The sequence below is a fragment of the Telopea speciosissima genome, chromosome 2 (assembly GCF_018873765.1).
Source record: "Telopea speciosissima isolate NSW1024214 ecotype Mountain lineage chromosome 2, Tspe_v1, whole genome shotgun sequence".
NCBI classification, from domain to species: domain Eukaryota; kingdom Viridiplantae; phylum Streptophyta; class Magnoliopsida; order Proteales; family Proteaceae; genus Telopea; species Telopea speciosissima.
Window position 1 is genome coordinate 70422836 of NC_057917.1, and position 17403 is coordinate 70440238.

At 40.5% G+C, this 17403-nt stretch overlaps 3 protein-coding genes across 3 annotated transcripts; 1 reads left to right on the top strand and 2 right to left on the bottom strand.

Annotated features, from left to right (window-relative positions):
• Positions 1-1137: 1137 nt before the first annotated feature.
• On the bottom strand, positions 1138-1875 carry LOC122651060 (probable terpene synthase 13). The gene is made up of 2 exons (XM_043844395.1): positions 1662-1875; positions 1138-1553 (listed from the first exon to the last, which is right to left on the bottom strand). Exons 1-2 carry the CDS (start codon positions 1843-1845, stop codon positions 1138-1140), a joined length of 600 nt encoding a protein of 199 aa, XP_043700330.1. The 5' UTR covers positions 1846-1875.
• A 5942-nt stretch (positions 1876-7817) lies between these two features.
• LOC122649498 lies at positions 7818-9464 on the top strand. The gene is made up of 3 exons (XM_043842681.1): positions 7818-7932; positions 8447-8508; positions 9125-9464. The coding sequence occupies exons 1-3, from the start codon at positions 7878-7880 to the stop codon at positions 9461-9463; spliced, it is 456 nt and encodes a 151-aa protein (XP_043698616.1). The 5' UTR covers positions 7818-7877; the 3' UTR covers position 9464.
• Positions 9465-11302: 1838 nt separating this feature from the next.
• LOC122651061 (UDP-glycosyltransferase 89B2-like) lies at positions 11303-12786 on the bottom strand. The gene has a single exon (XM_043844396.1). It carries the CDS (start codon positions 12749-12751, stop codon positions 11303-11305), a length of 1449 nt encoding a protein of 482 aa, XP_043700331.1. The 5' UTR covers positions 12752-12786.
• Positions 12787-17403: the final 4617 nt, after the last annotated feature.

Sequence of the window (17403 nt, forward strand, 5' to 3'; positions counted from 1 at the left end):
TTCCCCAGGAAATGAAGCTTGAGATTCAGAAGGTCTTCTGAACAAACTAGTATTAAAGGCTCTAGGCCTCCCGATATGTTCAGAATATTGTTTGACTGGATTCTGAGTCTGATTTACTTCCCTGTGTTTTTCAAAATGACTGTTAATGGCTATTAACCGTAGTTGGAAGGTTTGTTGAGCATATCTGCGAAGGTGTCATATATGTTCTGGTACACAAAGACAGAGTCAGGGAGGCTGGCATTGAGTATTTTCAAGAGCCAAATGAGATGATCATTGTACAAATTAATTAAGTTGTTGACTAGCTTGACACAGCCATTGCCACTGTTTACCATGGAAAGTTTGACTAGGTATGCATTTAAGTGATGCAAGCCCAACCAGCACCATCTTCCTTGTACCCAATCTGTACAAGTTTCTGCAGATACAAGAGGCATCGTAACTGCTAATGACTTTCATAATTTCCCAGTTACGTGCTTTGTATTTTCCTCAAACCTTGATGCTGGTGCGGTTTGGGTTACAAGTGATATTAGTGTCAACGTACTCTTAATCAGACTTTTGGCAGTACCATTTGTGAGACCCTGAATATTGGCAGGGACTTTCAACAGAAGTTGCTTCCTCTGTGGGTGCAGGCAATAAGTGGTGGAAGGTCACACTCAGTTCTCATGTAACTCTCCAGGGGAAAGGCACCAAAAGGTACGTTTATGATATTCTAACATGGTTTGTTTGTGGCCAATCCATTTTTTTTTTTTTTGGTTAGGTTTGGGGCGGAGTTGAGGCATCATAGGCATTATGGTGATGCGGCTACCGCATGATACATTGTTTAAAAGACAATGCAAGAGTCTTGCCATTTGCTTTCGCATAGCTAGGTCTAGCTGCATTTACATATTCATATTCATGGGGTAGGTAGCAATTTCTGTGGTAAATTAGCTATTCTAGAAATAAGAAATGGTGGTCTACTATATTGAGTAGGCATTGGTTGGGACCCAAATCAAGGTGGTGCATGTATGCTCCATCGATTTAACCACCATGTCTTACTGATATGGATAATTGCCATTAGTGGAGGCAGGAATAGCGCGATTCGATCAGTTAAAGATATCATCATCTATGTCTTTCATACAAACAAAAAAGAATCAAACTGGATTAAAAAACGTACGTAAAAATCTGAAGGAGTTCTTGTTGATACAAAGATTGAAGCAAGTTAAAATCCATCCTTGCAAGTTCCTGTACAATACTGCTCCATCCAAATGTGCCATGAGGATGATGAGTACTAGTGAGGTCGTCGTAGTAGTAGTGTCTGGCCTTGAATCTAGTTAGGTTCTTGTGATAGGGATGCTCCAAGGTATCACCCACAGCTCTGGCTAGTCCAGGTTCTTCGAGAGTAGTGCTCAACTTAGCAGTAAGGTGCTTGTGAGAGAAATAGTTGGCTTCATCAAGCAGTGTATCTTCTCCTTCCATTCCAAATTGTGAAACGTCAAATAAACTCATCAGTCCTCTTATGTCTTCACTTAATTCTTGTTTAAACTGCCCTTTCTTGTCCTTGAAGGTCTCAAAGACTTCTGTAATTACACCATTAATCAGTACTATATCAGATACTTAGTATACACTTTCGACGAGTAATTAATTAAGAAGCTGTACGTGTTAAAGAATGAGATCGAGCTACGTACCTGTAGGAACAAAATAACCAGCTTGCCTCAGCAGTCGAAAATGCAGCGTGATTTCATGCAATTCCACTATGTCATCAGTAGATTTAAAGCTGCCTCCATAATAAAGCTTGTCTAAAAATATTTTGATCTCATCTTCAAAGTGGTAATCGATGCAAAGGCGTTGCAGTGCATCAACCAGCATCATACACTCTAATGGTTCATCAACAAGTTCACCCAGAATTGGCCTAATTTCCTCACAAGTTCACCCAGAATTCGCCTAATTTCCTCACAGTTCTCAATGTGTTTGATCTGAATTCCAGCCTACAATAGTGAAAAGCAAGAAGAGTATTAAATTAGTTATTGGACCCCAAAAAACAAATATTATTGATATAGTCATTTTGGCTCGTGGTGTATATCATGGAGTGGAGATAGTTGTTGATAGTCATTGCCGCAGATTTTGATCAGAAAAATAGGTTTTGCCAGGTATTGGAAGAGCGCCTACACCCTCCAGTACCTGGAAAAATGATGCCAACTGCTCTGTCCACTGAGTGGAGTTGGCCCTCTTTATAAATAAAGGATCGAGTATCACTTCACCCAGGTGAAGAGAGGAGCTCTTAATTAACGTGATCTAACCCTTCAATATAACCCTTCAATTGACCCAGGAAAAGTACATCAGGCCTTCATTAATAGGAGATAGGGAGTTTATGATGATTCTCACTATTCTAAGAGTCTAATCGTAGTAAGAGGTCACATTTGGTGAGAGATTTCTCCACCTGGTTGAAAAGGTTTTTCCAAACGTAAACGTTAGAAGGAATAAATTTTTTTGTTTTAAGTCAACAAAATGTATATATTAATATCAAAATTGATGTACAAGATTTAAGGTCCAGGTATACCAACACGAAGAAATTACAAGTTTGAATTATGACAGAAAATGATTTAAGGTATACCGGCACTGCCATTAGCAGTATAATCTCAAGGCCTAAGACAGAAAATGAGAAATCATCATTACAGTAAATAGTCAACCCTCAAACTGAAATCTGGATCTCTTGTAGATCCCATAATAAGTCATGATGGATAAAAGAGGGATGAGTGGGTCAACTGAAAGAAATTTGAGTGCTAAGGAATCAGCCACGGTGTATACTTTCCCTCAAGCAATGGATGATTTCCAAGTCATGGAGGAGAGAGTTTTTTTTAGAAGAGCCATTGCTGCTGAAAATTCCAAGGAATAATTTGAAATCGGATACAAATGACCACTGGAATCACGTTCAATCCATAGATGAGATATCCTTTTGCTTTTTGCCAACTCTAATGCCTAAACCCAAGGTCTACCCAAAAAAAAAAAAAAAATGTCAAAACCCAAGAATAATGCTGAAAATTCAGCAAAGAAAAATGTTTGAATTCCCAACAAATGAGAAAAACTTTCCTCAGTCACCGCACTATCTTAAATAAACTTAAGAAAAAAAACTCAAAGAGCGAAGACCTCAACAGTTATGGCAGCCATGTGACCATGTCCTCAAAAAGACAAACCAGAGTTGTATTTCGTAGTATTTTGGACTTTTGGGTAGCAAAGGACCCCCCCTCCCTCCCGGATTTGGCTCCTCTCCTGTCGTGGCGGGAGCTGAATCGTCCAGCACCCCCTGAGATTTCTCCACCTGACCAGTAACGAGTCCAACGGCCTTAAGAGATAAACATTATTTTAATCCCATTTGGATTTTAAAATCCTCGTTACTCGACCCGATCCTCCGATTTGTTCAAATAGACAAATCAAACCAAAAAGACCCTTGTTTACCTCTTTCATCTTCCCTCTTTGTGCCTTTCTCCATTTTGAACGGCGAGGTAATGTGACTCTCTCATCTTCTTCTTTCTCCTTTTGTCTCTCTCTCTCTCTCTCTCTCTCTCACACACACACACACACATTTTCGTTCTGAAACATTAATGAGGGGAATTTCGTTGTTGGTACAGGGGATTTACTCATCTTAGCTTTGCCATCCTCAAATCCCTTAAAGTGCCGCAATCACATCTGTACTCTCTAGTGCCGTTGGTTTTGGAATGAGCTTTCCGATCTGATGCACAGCATACTGTTTGGAGCACTTTTTGCATTTCCACTTCTTCTCTCCATGTTTTCGACAGAAGTGTTTCTTTATACCAGTGAGATCACCAAGAGCCCGTGAAGGATGGTGATGAACACAACTCTTTTCTGGGCATATATAGACTCTCTTCCTTGGTTCTTTCCTAGTCCTCTGTCTGAGCTTCCATGGAAGGTTATGTCCTCGTCGATGAAGTTGAAGATTTTGATCTCTTTGGAAACCCTTCCACATATCTCACACTAGAATCTGTTGGTAGCCATTAGAGTCTTTGGTGACAGGGCTATGACTTCAGCTTCAGGGTCTATTTAACACCCATAGGAAGTCAATTAAATAGTATAAGATCCATAAATCTCTTAGGACCATAAAATCTACAAAGAAAGAGAGATAAAACAGCAATAAAAGCAAGATCAAGAAAGAGAAGATTGCCTAGGGTTCCTGGTAAATTTCTCTTCTTCTTAATTGGAGGAGGATTGGATCTTGCAGCAATTGAGAATCCAATTTAGATCAACTATTAACAAAGTTTAATGGAGAAAGCCAGAAAGGGGGAAGATGAAAAGGGTAACGAGGAGCCAGGTCCGTAACGAGGGTTTTTTGGGTATGGTTTCTCTATTTGAACAAATCGTGTTGGTTCGGGTAACGAGGGTTTCAAAGTCCAAATAATATTAAAATAGTGTTTCTCTCTTAAGGCCATTGGATTCGTTGCTGGCCAGGTGGAGAAATCTCAGGGGGGGGGTGCTGGACGATCCAGCTCCCGCCACGGCAGGACAGGAGCCAAATCCCCTCCACAAGGCCCACATCGACTTCCCCTCCCATGGAACCTTACACACTGCAACTGCTCAGTCACATGAAGACTTATTAGAATCCCTAAGCCCTCGATCAGAAGCTCCATCTCCGTAACGAAGGTACAAACCCACGTAACAGAGATCGATGCTGAAGAACATGGCTTTGTTACCTCTTTCCTTGCATGAACTAACTCCATTGACGCTGCTCAGCTCCTTCCTTCCTTCCTTCCATGTTCCCAATTTGAAACCAACAGTTTAAAACTCTGGGGTTTCTATTCAATCAATTCTTACCGCTTACCTATAAAGCTATTAGTTGGTATTTGAAACGATTGAAGGATGAAGAAGAGGAAGCAGCATTGGCTACCGGAGCCATCCATCTTTAAAATTCTTCATTCCTACGATATGAATCTTTGTTCTTATACGTACACCTTCTTCTAAAAATCAAACTACTGTATCCACGCTTAACAATGCACCACATGGCAATAAAATGTGACTTATGGACAAGTACAACATGACACATGGCACAATTTCCTACGTAGATGGAAAAACGTTCACGGCATCTATATGGGTTTTCCACCGCTGGTTGAAGTGCATGTAAAAGTAAAAACCAACTTGTGGTCACTGCTCCCACACCATTCTCAAGGGGCACCCACCATTCTAAAGTTGGAGGGCACGCCCTCGTGTTCTAAACTTAAAACAATCCCTCCCTCCTCTTAACCTTTAATTTAATGCTTAATTAATTGTTAATGATATATGGGTAGTGATTCCATACAATGATCACCTGCCCATGTTCCTCAAAGTTCTTGATTTCATATGCTTATGCCTCTTGTTTCAAATTTTTTTGGGGTCTACGCTTGCTAATCACCACCTCTTCTCTTTCACAATTTAAAAGGAAGGAGGGAAAATTATCCTCTCCAATTCCTTAAAGCACGGCAGTGTTAGGTGGAGATGCTAACACATGGCAGCTCGGACACATGGCAGTGCTTGGATGTCCGAGCTGCCATGTGTTGGCATCTCCACCTAGGACTGCCGCACTGTCGAACTTTAAGAATTGGAGAGGATTATAATCCATTCTTTTTGGGTTATATTGATTTGGTTTCAGGTGTGCAATACCCCAAACCAAAGCCAATCCAATAAGGATCAGTTCGGTTTGCGCCAAGTTAACCGGTTCGAGCTAGCTTTTGATACCCCTATTTCTAATGAGTGGGTGCCCAGATAAGCCCATAGACAATAAGTGTAAGGTAAAAATTGTGCACAACGCCAGCTCAAAAAAGAAATTGTACATCTCCTCACATACAGTATTAATGTGAGAGGTGATATATCATAAATGCACCTCCTCTTATTATTAGCTTCCTAAGGGGATTCTCTCATTCGCCTGAAATTACACTCGGGCAATGTAGGGAACCCTCTGCCAAAAGGAGATCTTTGGTTATTTCGATGGACATTTATGTCCATCCAATTGTAATCCATATAGGCCATGCATGAAAACTATTGCCAACAAGATTTTTGAAAGTGTTTCTTTCTTTGCCATTCTTGATTAAGCTGGGGACCGAATCTCTGACTTGGACACCTTATCCGAACCTTGAAGACAAGAGGCATAGCTTTGATCACAATTTGTAATGAACATTCAATCACAAAATATCCCTTTTAAGTTTTAATCATTAACTTTTAATAGATTAATTTAATCTATCATCGGATTATGATCAAGAAATAAACTATAGTTTAGCTTAAAATTTCGGTTTCTATAGAGATACGATTCTGATTAAGCATTATCACAAAGATAAACTTAAAACCGTAAACCAAGATTTAATGGTGAAAGGCACATGTCCCTAAGTTGGACCACTTTGAGCCTACTCAAAAGCCAAAACCCTTCTAAAGCAGCTGACCTTGAGACTTAAGAGTTTAGTTAGTATGAAATAGAGTTCTCTCTTCACACTTCAGAGGCTGGCCAAGCTTAAGCCATGATTAGGGATTGGGGTGTCAAAAGTTGGTCCGAAATGACTAAACTGAATCGAACCGGTCTCATTCGAAACCGACATGAGGCTTAATAGATCATGGCTTAGATTGGGGTTTTGCCACACCAAATCCAAATCAGACCCCACCGAAACTGACAAGACACTGAACTGATCTTAGGAAATACAACCGAAATTAAACCCTAACTGATTTAACCCAATAAGAAATCAATATCAATGCGAAATTCATAATTTTTTTTTCTTCATATTTACGAATATATTTACATGATAAATCGAAAATTCGAATCTATAGAAAACTAATAAGAAATTAAAATCAAACTAAACCAAATCCATATCAGAACCAATAAAACCAAACCGGCCAAAACTGATCCAAACCGACGGATTGAGCCACGTACCACTACTATGAGAAACCGTGCCAAAGGCAAGTTGGTGTCTCTACCTTGAATTTGACTCACTTTTGAGTTTGAGGGAGTCCGCAAGATTCTAATACAAAAGTTGGCTTAGACCGTATATTCTAAATAATATTTGTTTACATGGGGAGTAGAAACAAAGCTCCGTAGATTAATAATATGGGAACCCAAGGTTTAGTGGGGTAACCCCTTAACCTCGGCCACCAAAATACACCCACCTCGTTGCATGCATGGGTTATCTTCCATTCGACGTTATGTGATGATGCCCAAGTTCCCATGTCATACCCTTTAGACAACCCACAAAAGCCATTTACCCATTCTCAACTTTTCTAGCTTTGAATGCTGTTCTTTTTTGAGTCTCCCTAAGTCCTAGACAAACCCCTTTAATTAAATATGGTATTGGAACCCTAGCTTTGACTTGGATTTGGACTTTGGACTCTCCATCTCCATAAAACCGTTTGCTCTTGTAGTCTATCTTTCCTCTCTTTTGTTGAAGTTAGAACAAAAAGCAAACATACTCAAAGAAGGAAGGAAGGAAAAAATATGGTTCTTTTAAGGTTTTCTTGCTTTGTTCTTGTGCTTCTTCTCACTTCTTTTGCCCTAAAAGACAGCATTGTACATGCCCAACAAGGTGCATAGGGCCTTTCTTTTTTTCATTAATTCAGTTCTTATAGTAATAACAAAATTGGTTTACTATGAAGGTTTGAAGCAGCTAATTAACTCTTGAACTCTTTATGTAGCAACAGAAAACAAAAATGGGATTGAAGCTACTGGATTTGATGTTGTATTAGTTTCAAAGGTAGGTTATGATTTCATTGTTTTTTTTTTTTTTTTTTTTTTTATCATTCTAAAAGATTGTTAATCTAAATCAAAAGGGTTATGTTAGCAGGAGCTTTTCGAAGGCGTTCCTGCCCCCGCCGCCACTGCAAACAAAAGGCTGGGAGGAAGGAAACTGTTGCAGGGTAGTAGTACCTTGAAGAAGAATATGATGGAAGAAGAAGAAGAAGAAGTTGTGAATGGAAAAACTTCAAAGATTTCAGGTGCAGCCCATTCTGTTGGAAAATGGAGAGATAGAAGTCTTCTTCCTATGAAGAAGGTCAACGGGGTTAATGGTTTTGTAGCTTTCACTGCTGATTATGGAGGACCAATACACCACCCACCTAAGAATAACTAAGGAAAAGAAGTGAATTGAAGCCTTTAGGACTTTAGGAAGGGGTTTTTTTTTTTTTTTTCATTTTTTTTGACCTTTTTGTCATGTTTCCTTTAGATGTCCTAATGAAAACAAGTGTATGTATATCAATTGACTTCTATGGCTAAAGGAATTTTCATACTAAAAGGCTCAATATTCTTATATCTAAGTGATGAGTGCTTCCATTTTATTTTTAACTATTGCATGGAAACTGCAAATCATGTTCTTGATGCTTGGTCTAAGTTTCATTGCAAGCAGGATTGTTTGAATATATACTTCTTGACCCATGTTTTTAGATTATTAGGGGGAGGGGCAAAAGGAGTGGCTTATATGTTCAATTTGAATATTTGGTTGTTTGGATGCAGGAAAGGATAAGAATACTTCGAAGAAGCCACTTGGAACTTTACAGAAGTACATGAATGATCAGGTTGGTCTCTCTCTCTCTCTCCCTCCCACATTCTGTCATTTAGGTAGAACTTACTCATTCCTTAAAAATTAACCACTAAAGAGAGGGTGTCGAAATACCTATCAGTCTTCACATCGGGCTACTCATGTGAAATTATTACTTCCACCTTCCGTGTGGGACCCCAAAACCCAAGACATGCATGTATGGATGCTTGGTAGTAGAATTAGATGATCATGAACTAGCTTGTTATATTTAGACTTATTATGTATTATTATTATTGTAACTTTACAGAAGTGCATGAATGATCAGGTAGCTCTCTCTCTCTCTCTCTCTCTCTCAACAACACACAAGATCCCAATGTTAGGGACTTAGGTAGAACGTACTCATTCTTAAAAATTGGTCATTCAAAGAGAGGGTGCAATACCTATAAGTCTTCACAGCGGGCTACTCACATCTGAAGTGAGATTATTACTTCCACCTTCTGTGTGGGAGCCCAACACCCAAGGCATGCATGTATGGGTGCTTGGTAGTAGAATTAGATGATCAAGGTTGTTTATATTTAGACTTACTATGTATTGTTATTGCTGCTATTGTTTCACACTAACAATTGATCCTTTTGGTCTTAATCCTCTAGCAGAAAAGTAGTAATCTGTTGGAACCAAAGGCATTGAATTCAGTACCTTCGGATGGAAAGCAAAATCCTGGGAGTGAGATAGCTGATCTCCCACACACCATGGCCAGCCAACTCAAATCCCAAGACTCTGAGGCAGTTATAAACTGTGGCAGGTTGGAATGTTCTTCAAGTTCAAGGAAAATAGTGTCACCAGAATTCCACAAAACTGAATCCAAAAAGCTTCTTGAGGTTGCTAGTAATATAGTGAGCTTGATCCAAAAGGATTACTCTGGGATGAGTAGGCCTCGTTGCAACCCTCCTATCAACAATCATCAGCCTTCGCGCCAAAGTGTGAAACCATAGACAGTTTTATAGCTTGTTAGGTAAGTCAGTTTATTAGCTTGTTACCTGGAAGAGAAGTACTTTTAACTTTTGTTTTCATCCCGCCAGTAAACTTTTTCTTTTTGTTTTTTTCTTAGTTATTAAATAACCATGTTATACAAGTAAACACCACTGGCCTTGGTTTGTTTTTCCTAATATGCAAGTAGGAAGAGTAGAAACACTTATGTGATGTACATTACTTAGTTTTATGAAATTAGGTAGTTTGGTAAAGTGTCATGTGATCTCTTCTTACAAAAAGGTATTTCAGGGGCAGAGAGGTCATTTCATGAAAGGAAAAAAGAGAGAGACACATGGGAGCGCTAGCATGGGCTATGCTCTTGGATAGAATTCTTTTTCCTTTTAACAATGGAAGAGTGTTTTTTGTCTGTACTGCCCTCGAAAAAGAATCATTAGAAGGGGCAGTGAGTTTATTTCAAGGCAAGGGAGGAGAGAGATAGACACATGGGAGGGCTAGCGTAATCTACACTCCCGGACATAAATCTTTTTCTCCTAAATAGTGCAAGAGTGTTTCCTGTCCAGGAGCATAACCTATGGCGCCTGAAAACACCCAATGATTGCCCTTGGAAAATAATCATTTTAGGTGTAGAGAAGTATTTTCAGGAGAGAGGGGGAGAGAGATAGACACATGGAAGCGCTAACATAGGCTATGCTTCTGAACATAAATCTTTTTCCCATAAAACAATTTTAGTAGATATAAATTTTTTCCAGGCTACACTTTTCGGTAATATTATTTAAGAAATGTTATAGCATTATGTAAACCAAAAATTAAACAAACAACCATGGTTTGTGATATGAATCATCATTGGGATTTTAAAGACTACCCGGATCACAATACTAGTTGAATTTAATGAACTCTTGAGGTCCTTATAGCAAGACCTTGTTTGATACTATAAAATTGCCTATTTCCATTTGATTTTCTTTCTTATCAATATGCCTAGTGAAGTATAACGTTTCACTATTTTTATCATGGTAGTATTTGGGTTAGTCCATATGATAGAGGACCAGGCAAGCATCTCTTAGATACAATTTTAGCTTAAAATGAATAGAAGAAGTAAAAGGTGCAATTTTATATTTTATATTCATCTCTATTTGTTGACATTTTGTTAGCTTTTACTAAAATTTTGAATCAGAGTTTAAGCAATTTTTCTTGCTTACTTCGATCTAAAATTTGACCATTGAAATGTACGTGGGGTTCTTTATCACATGGATTACCACACATATTGCCAAATGACAAGTAGTTCTCGTCGATGGATGCTTTAGAAAACTTAATCTCATTTGGGAAAATTCAAATGAAACAGTGATCAAAGTAGAGCGAAGGCAAAGGCCCAGTCCAACAGGCCTTAAAAAAGCATATCAAAGTAGTTTTTTCGAGATAAACCAGAAGGGTTAATCTTGCGCACCCTTTCTTGAGCTCCGTTGCTTGCCTGGTAAGAACCCTGCCGAACAGCCTTAAATTCTTACTCTCTAACTCCCCTGTTCTCTTACCAATTGCGCTCCCGTACACCCCAATTAAAATCCTACGTGCTGCAATGGTTCCTAATGGGCCCACCTAAGAGTTGGGCTTGAATCTGTCTTATAACTTCACCAGGCTTTGATTCAGACCTGTTATTACAAGCCCACAGCTAAAGTCCATTTTCATCTCTCAAGTCTCAAGTCTCAAGTCTCAAGTCTCAACAACTCAATCCAATCAAAATACATAATCTCTCTCTCTCTCTCTCTCTCTAATAGTATTATACAGACAATTCGTGTTGATTGCTTTGCATGCTGAAGCAGTTAATTATGAACCATTTGAGACGAAATTCACGCGTTCTTACCTCCAAATTCAATTTTACTTCCACTTAAATCCTTGACAAACAGATCCAAATCCTTGGACGAGGACCCACCCTCTTTGATTGCATCCAAGGCAGCCTTCTGCAGCTCCACAGCCTTCTCCCTCTTGGACCCTTTCCCGCTTACAGACTCGGTCATGGCCTTAGCCAACACGACAGAGTTCGGGACGGTCTCCGCACCCTCGCAGACCTTCATTCCCACGCCCACCTCCTCCAAAAGCTTCGCATCAGCAAACTGATCGGCCGTCATCGGCCACGCAAGCAGCGCAACACCTGCTACGATCCCTTCCAGCACGGAGTTCCACCCGCAGTGAGTCAAGAACGATCCCACAGCTCGGTGCCTCAGTATCGACACCTGCGGAGCCCATCCACGAATCACCAGCCCTCTCTCTGCCGCCCGATCTTCAAATCCTGAGGGTACAACGCCGTACTTACCTACCACGTGTCCAACCGTAGCCTCCTTAATGCACCAAATAAAATGGACCCCACTCTGTTCCAACCCTACCGCTAGCGCTTCGATTTGCTCGTTAGACAACACGGCTTGGCTCCCGAAGCACACGTAGATCACCGAGTTCTCCTCGCGTTTGTCCAGCCAGGATATTATGTCACGTGCCGAAATAGAATTGGACCCACCTCTCTCGGATGGTGCCGTTGGATCATCATCTGGCGGTAGCAAGGGCCCCACCGCCCAGACCTGATCATGACCAAGATCTTTCTCGAGATGAACAAGGTAATCGCGTTCCAACTCGGAGAAGGAGTTGAACACGATTCCCCAACTCGCCATGTTGGCAAGGTAATCATCTCGGATCAATTCCCATTCTGGGTCTCCACGGACGTAGCTGCGGTACACAAATGAGAGCTGTCGCCAGGGGTAAATCGGGGAACCAGGGACTTTTGGAAACGAGACTGGGAAATCAGGGTCGTTGGGGTCATCCCTCTGTGGGGTTTCACGCCAGAGGCAATTGATAAGGGACACGAAAGCGGCACCGGAGGGAGAGAAGACGATCCGAGGGATGTTGAGCTGGCAAGCAAGGTGGTGGGTCCACCCTAGGAACAAGTCAGAGATGATAGCAGAGGGTGGTGAAGGGTGGGACCGGAACCAGAGAAGGAGAGGGTCGTGAAGCTGACGCAAAGCACTAACCATAGCACTGATGAAGGAGTTGTCTGGTAGGTCTTTTACGTTCTCAACACCTGCGGGTACAGAAGGGTGGGATGGGAACGGTAAGATTAGAGTTTTGATGGAAGAAGGGTGCCTAGAGAGGAGAGGGTTGAGGATGGGGAGATTCTTTGGTGTCACGAGAATGGTGATGGTTAGACCCCGGATGACCAGCTGGTGGGTGAGGTCGAGAAGGGCTAACATATGCCCCTGCGCAGGGTATGGGAACACCAGTATGTGTGTGCCTCCACAGGGTATTGTCATGGCATAGACTTCTGGTTGAAGCTCTGTGAAACCTCTGACTATTATTTGCTTGCAGGGGTCGGGAAGAACATGTGCGGATTTATAAATCAGGAACGAGACACGCGAAACTTCTTTCTAATGAACTTTTCACGCAAATGGCTGGAGAATCTGATTCTAGTGAGAGGGGAGGGGGAGGGGGAGGGGTGGGGTGGGACCGTGGGGCTCGTGGGACACTAGTCCACTCCTTTCGCAAGTTCCATGAGATCTCCGTGATCGAACTCGTTAGATAATCCAGTCTGGGTCGGGTCGGTGTTCACCAGGTTTGAATCGTTAGGTTACCCTTCTAATTATTAATGCGCTCATAACGGACTATAAGTTGTCTGACTCCTTGGATCCCCGTTAAGGAGATTGGGAATATCAACACCAGTCTATCCCATTTTTTTCCACCACGTCTTTAGATCCAGTGATAAGCAATTAAGCATTACACACGTGATGCACGGTGGTGAGTGGTTTTCTTTTTTATTACTATGTTTGAATGCTAAGAAAATAAAAAATAATTAATTAATTAATTCAAAAAAATTGAATTTGAAGAGAGATAAACAAATAAATCAATCATTGTATTTGTATCACTATATTTTTTTTTGATAATTTGAATTTAAGGAAAGAGATAGACACATAAATCAATTATTACACCATCATGATTTAACCATGGAAGGTATAAGGCATCCCATTCCTCCTGAACAAAACTAGACTCTATATTAACTGGCCAAATTATATAACACAAGTGCAATCCAATAAATAAAACATAGGGAAGGTTTATAGAACATATTCCAGGAAGTTCAACTGTAAGATAAAGATTATAGGATAAATTATACATCACCCCCTGGTTTTCAAACGAATATCAAATCACCCTTCGGTTTTGAAAATACTCAAATCACCTCCTATATTAGATCCCAATATGACAAATTAGTCCCTACCGTTAGTTTTATGTTGTTAAGTGATGATGTTAGCCAGTTAAATAAAATTAAATCCCTAAACTACCCTTGACGTCCAAACATAAATTTTGAAGGGTAGTATTGTAAATTTAATTCAAATGCTTTAGTACAAGGGTAAAATAGTCTTTTCACACCAATAACTAACAACAGACTAACACCGTTACTATAAAGGGGGACATATGAGTATTTTCAAAAACCAAGGGGTGATTTGAGTTTCATTTGAAAATCATGGGGTGACGTGTAATTTACCCAAGATTATATAATGTGTAAAAAATACACAAAATATAATACATGATATGATTAGAAAGCGAGCAACCCTAGTTTCATACCATGGCACAAAGTAGACATTCACGAGAAGTCATGCACAACAAGAGTGAAAATTAACAAGACACTCCTAGGGCTAAACAAGCCTATTAAGATTTAGAAAAATCCCTAAAAATACCTAAAAGTAGGGAAAACACCCCGATACTAAATCAATAATGAAAATCATGATGAAACACAAACAATCGTAAACAAAAACTGATAAAACATTTAACCATGCACATTAAGATATATACCTTCAAAAGTAGAGAAGAAAAAAGATGATGTATGGAAAAGAAGGAGAAAATCATACATAGAAATCCTACATCATGCAAACATAAAATACAGTCCTAATATCATAAAGAATCATAGTAGAGAATATGGGTCATAAGTCAGTACATGTAAAATATGAAAATGTTATCCTAGAGTACCATAGACACAACATAGGGAAATATACATGAGATTATAAGGAACCTATGTTAACATCAACAACATCAAAAGCGATGAAACACGGGTATGTAACCACTACCTTGAAAGGTAAAACCACACACCCCTTTGGGCTTGCAAAACCACAAAAAAGAAGACCCAAATACAGAAAATGCAGCAAAAGAAGTCAAAGACTCACCTTGTTGAAGATAGTTAATTAAACAATATATGAGAAAGTGTTGAAGATTGCTTACTTTGGTGGAAGGCTCCAACTCGGATTCAATGGTGCATATACACTTAGGGCATAAAAAACTTAGTCTTTTCATACCTCTAGTCAATGAACGACTTCATATACTATGAGTTTGCTATTAGACTTGAGAAAAATAGTAAAAATATAGAAAATAATCAACCATTATTAGATATGAACTAAAGTACTAGGGTTTGATAAAGCTCAACCCAGAATGAACAGGTCATACTCTTAAAGTCAAGAATGACAAGACCTTTTGACTTAAATCTTTATTTATAAGTCTTCAATTTAGCACTATAACTCAAGCAAGCCATACCTCAAAAGTAACCACAACTCACCTGAGATGTTTTTGTTGTCTTTCTCAGAGTATTGAGCCGTTTGCAACAATAAATCTGGTATTATCTCTCAACACTTTGCCAAAGAGCAACGCTTTCTCCAAGATGAATATCTCATCAATGCGCTGCCTTCCTCCATCCTGTCTCAACAACACAAAACCAGTGTTTTGTTTGTTATAAGACTTATGTCAGATTGGATGAGTTCTTAAATTTGAGAAATTCTTTTTGTAGAGAAATGGTTTTCTCCTTGGAGAATTTTGTTTGCACCTTTCGAAGCATGCTCTTTGTAGAGCCAAATCCGGTTTGTGAGACTGGGTCTGGGTTCGAAACCTGAAGTTGTAGTTGGTTAATATCGTAGTAAACGAGCCCGCCACCCGAGAATTAGAGCAAGAAGCACTATTCCACTCTCGAGTGGTAAGCGGTTGAGCGGGATGAGCCGCCTTGCCTTTCACAAGATATTGGGGATAGGTTTCCCCGAGCCTCCCCTAGGGGGGCGAATCTCAATTTGAAGCTCCTTAAGACTTCGTTTTGATGTGAGTCGGTCAAAGACACAGAAAAGTTTGGAACAACTCAAATGGCCCTGTTATTCTGCTCAAAGAATCATCGTGGACACAATTGTCCGTACTAATTAGAAGTGGAAGACCCAGTGTTGAGTGTGAAAACCTCCGCCACTCGGTTCGCCCACGGATGAGCCTGCAAAAATTGAGTTAGCGCAAGAGAGCCAGTGTGACTCCGGCCAAGGGCTTTCCGACGCTCAAGTCAGGTCTCCAAAATAACAGCGGTTCAACTTAGTGAAAAGTGAGTTGAGCGTTTGAGCTCCATACCTGAGTATTTATAGGATGAGAATAGGGCGGCAAAGAAGAGTCCTTGAGTGGTAAGAGTTTTATTTTTGGTAGGAGTCTATCTAGCGGAGTCGTATTTGGACGTGGACTCTTTACTTGGTAAGAGTCCTCATCCAAACATGATATGGTTCCGCTTTTGGAGGGTGATCTGACCCAATTGAGAGGGCGTATCCCACGAATGTCGAGATGTCTGACGTGGCTTCGTGATCCAATTAACCAGAGCTCGGCTCTGGCTCGCCCTCGGGGGTCAGCTCCTATGCGGGGGATCTTAGCAGATGAGGACATTTACCTCATCTCCTGACCATGAAGGGTTCGGTTCCGTTGCCGACCCAGGAGGGCTCGGCCACTATGTCGGTCGCGGCAAACTCGACTGTGTTGCTGACCCTGGAGGACTCGGCCAGGTTATCGGCCTCAACGAACTGAACTATGTCGTCGAGCGCACGATACTCAGCCTCGATCATGCCACGTGTCAGTCACTGGTAGGTTGTCGTTTTGTGGTTCATCACCCAGGAATAGACTGGAGCGAGATTATTGTCGGAAAGCTTTTATAAGCTATTAAGCCAGTCTAGAAATTCTTCGGGGTTGAGTCTCCCATGAAACTCATGAACATCAACCTTAATGCCTCCTTCTTTACACGCATCTAAGGCTCAAATAATGCACTCATCCTAGAGTGCTCTACGATGAGCTCGAACACCGAGAGAGAGTGCTTTATGATTCAGACTACTCAAGAAGATCAGCAGTCTAGCCCCAGTTGTTTCCCTTTAAGTTGCTTACTCAGATTCTAGATCCGCTCTGTGGGCAAATGAATATTCTTTTTAAAAGAAGGGTGGTGGGAATGGTTTAGCTCGATAAACAATTGAGCAATCACGGCAAGGCAAGATCCTATCATGAACTTACCCTTTCGGATAGGATCGGTGGGAAGTTATAGCTTGGAGCAAGGTCGATGCGTGGTGAACAGAACGATTCATCAAGTAAGAAAAAGCCTTATTAAGTGAAGAAAGCATGAGTGGGAATAAGCAATGGGTTGACTTTAGCTTGGAGTTCAAGTGGGGTTAGTATTCTGGTCTTAAGCAAAGCCGTCCTGCACGACCATATGTCCTGTTCAGTAAGTTGCATATCGGTAAGCATGATTATAACAATACAAATAGGCGCGTTAGATGAAGGAGATGTTTTCAACAAATCAATAGTGTGCAGCCTGCCATCCTAACAGATGCCCTCAAAATGCCTTTGTGCCTAAAAGGTTAGTTCGAGGGCTTTGATAGGGAAATTTATGCACTTTTTTGTTGTTACATTGCGATCAAAAAGCTTTTTTTTTTCAATCATATAGACTACATATGAGAAAGATGCGGAAGTTCTTTAGACTATCCCTAGCGGGGAGCATAGCTTAATGGATGTAAGACAACAATAAATTAGGAAAGACCAGACCCCGTAAACAAGGGAAGATAGAAGAGGGCCACTCGGTTCCTATTGTCCCATTTATCGGTTGATGGAAAAATGTTTGGGTAAAAAGTCAACAATGAAAAGTGCT

Coding starts and splice junctions, on each gene's coding strand:
- LOC122651060 (XM_043844395.1), bottom strand. CDS start 1,845: ATGATGCTGGTTGATGCACTGCAACGCCTTTGCATCGATTACCACTTT. Junction 1,554..1,661: donor TGGTTATTTTGTTCCTACAG/GTACGTAGCTCG, acceptor GTGTAATTACAG/AAGTCTTTGAGACCTTCAAG.
- LOC122649498 (XM_043842681.1), top strand. CDS start 7,878: ATGATGGAAGAAGAAGAAGAAGAAGTTGTGAATGGAAAAACTTCAAAG. Junction 7,933..8,446: donor AAAAACTTCAAAGATTTCAG/GTGCAGCCCATT, acceptor GTTTGGATGCAG/GAAAGGATAAGAATACTTCG. Junction 8,509..9,124: donor AGAAGTACATGAATGATCAG/GTTGGTCTCTCT, acceptor ATCCTCTAGCAG/AAAAGTAGTAATCTGTTGGA.
- LOC122651061 (XM_043844396.1), bottom strand. CDS start 12,751: ATGACAATACCCTGTGGAGGCACACACATACTGGTGTTCCCATACCCT.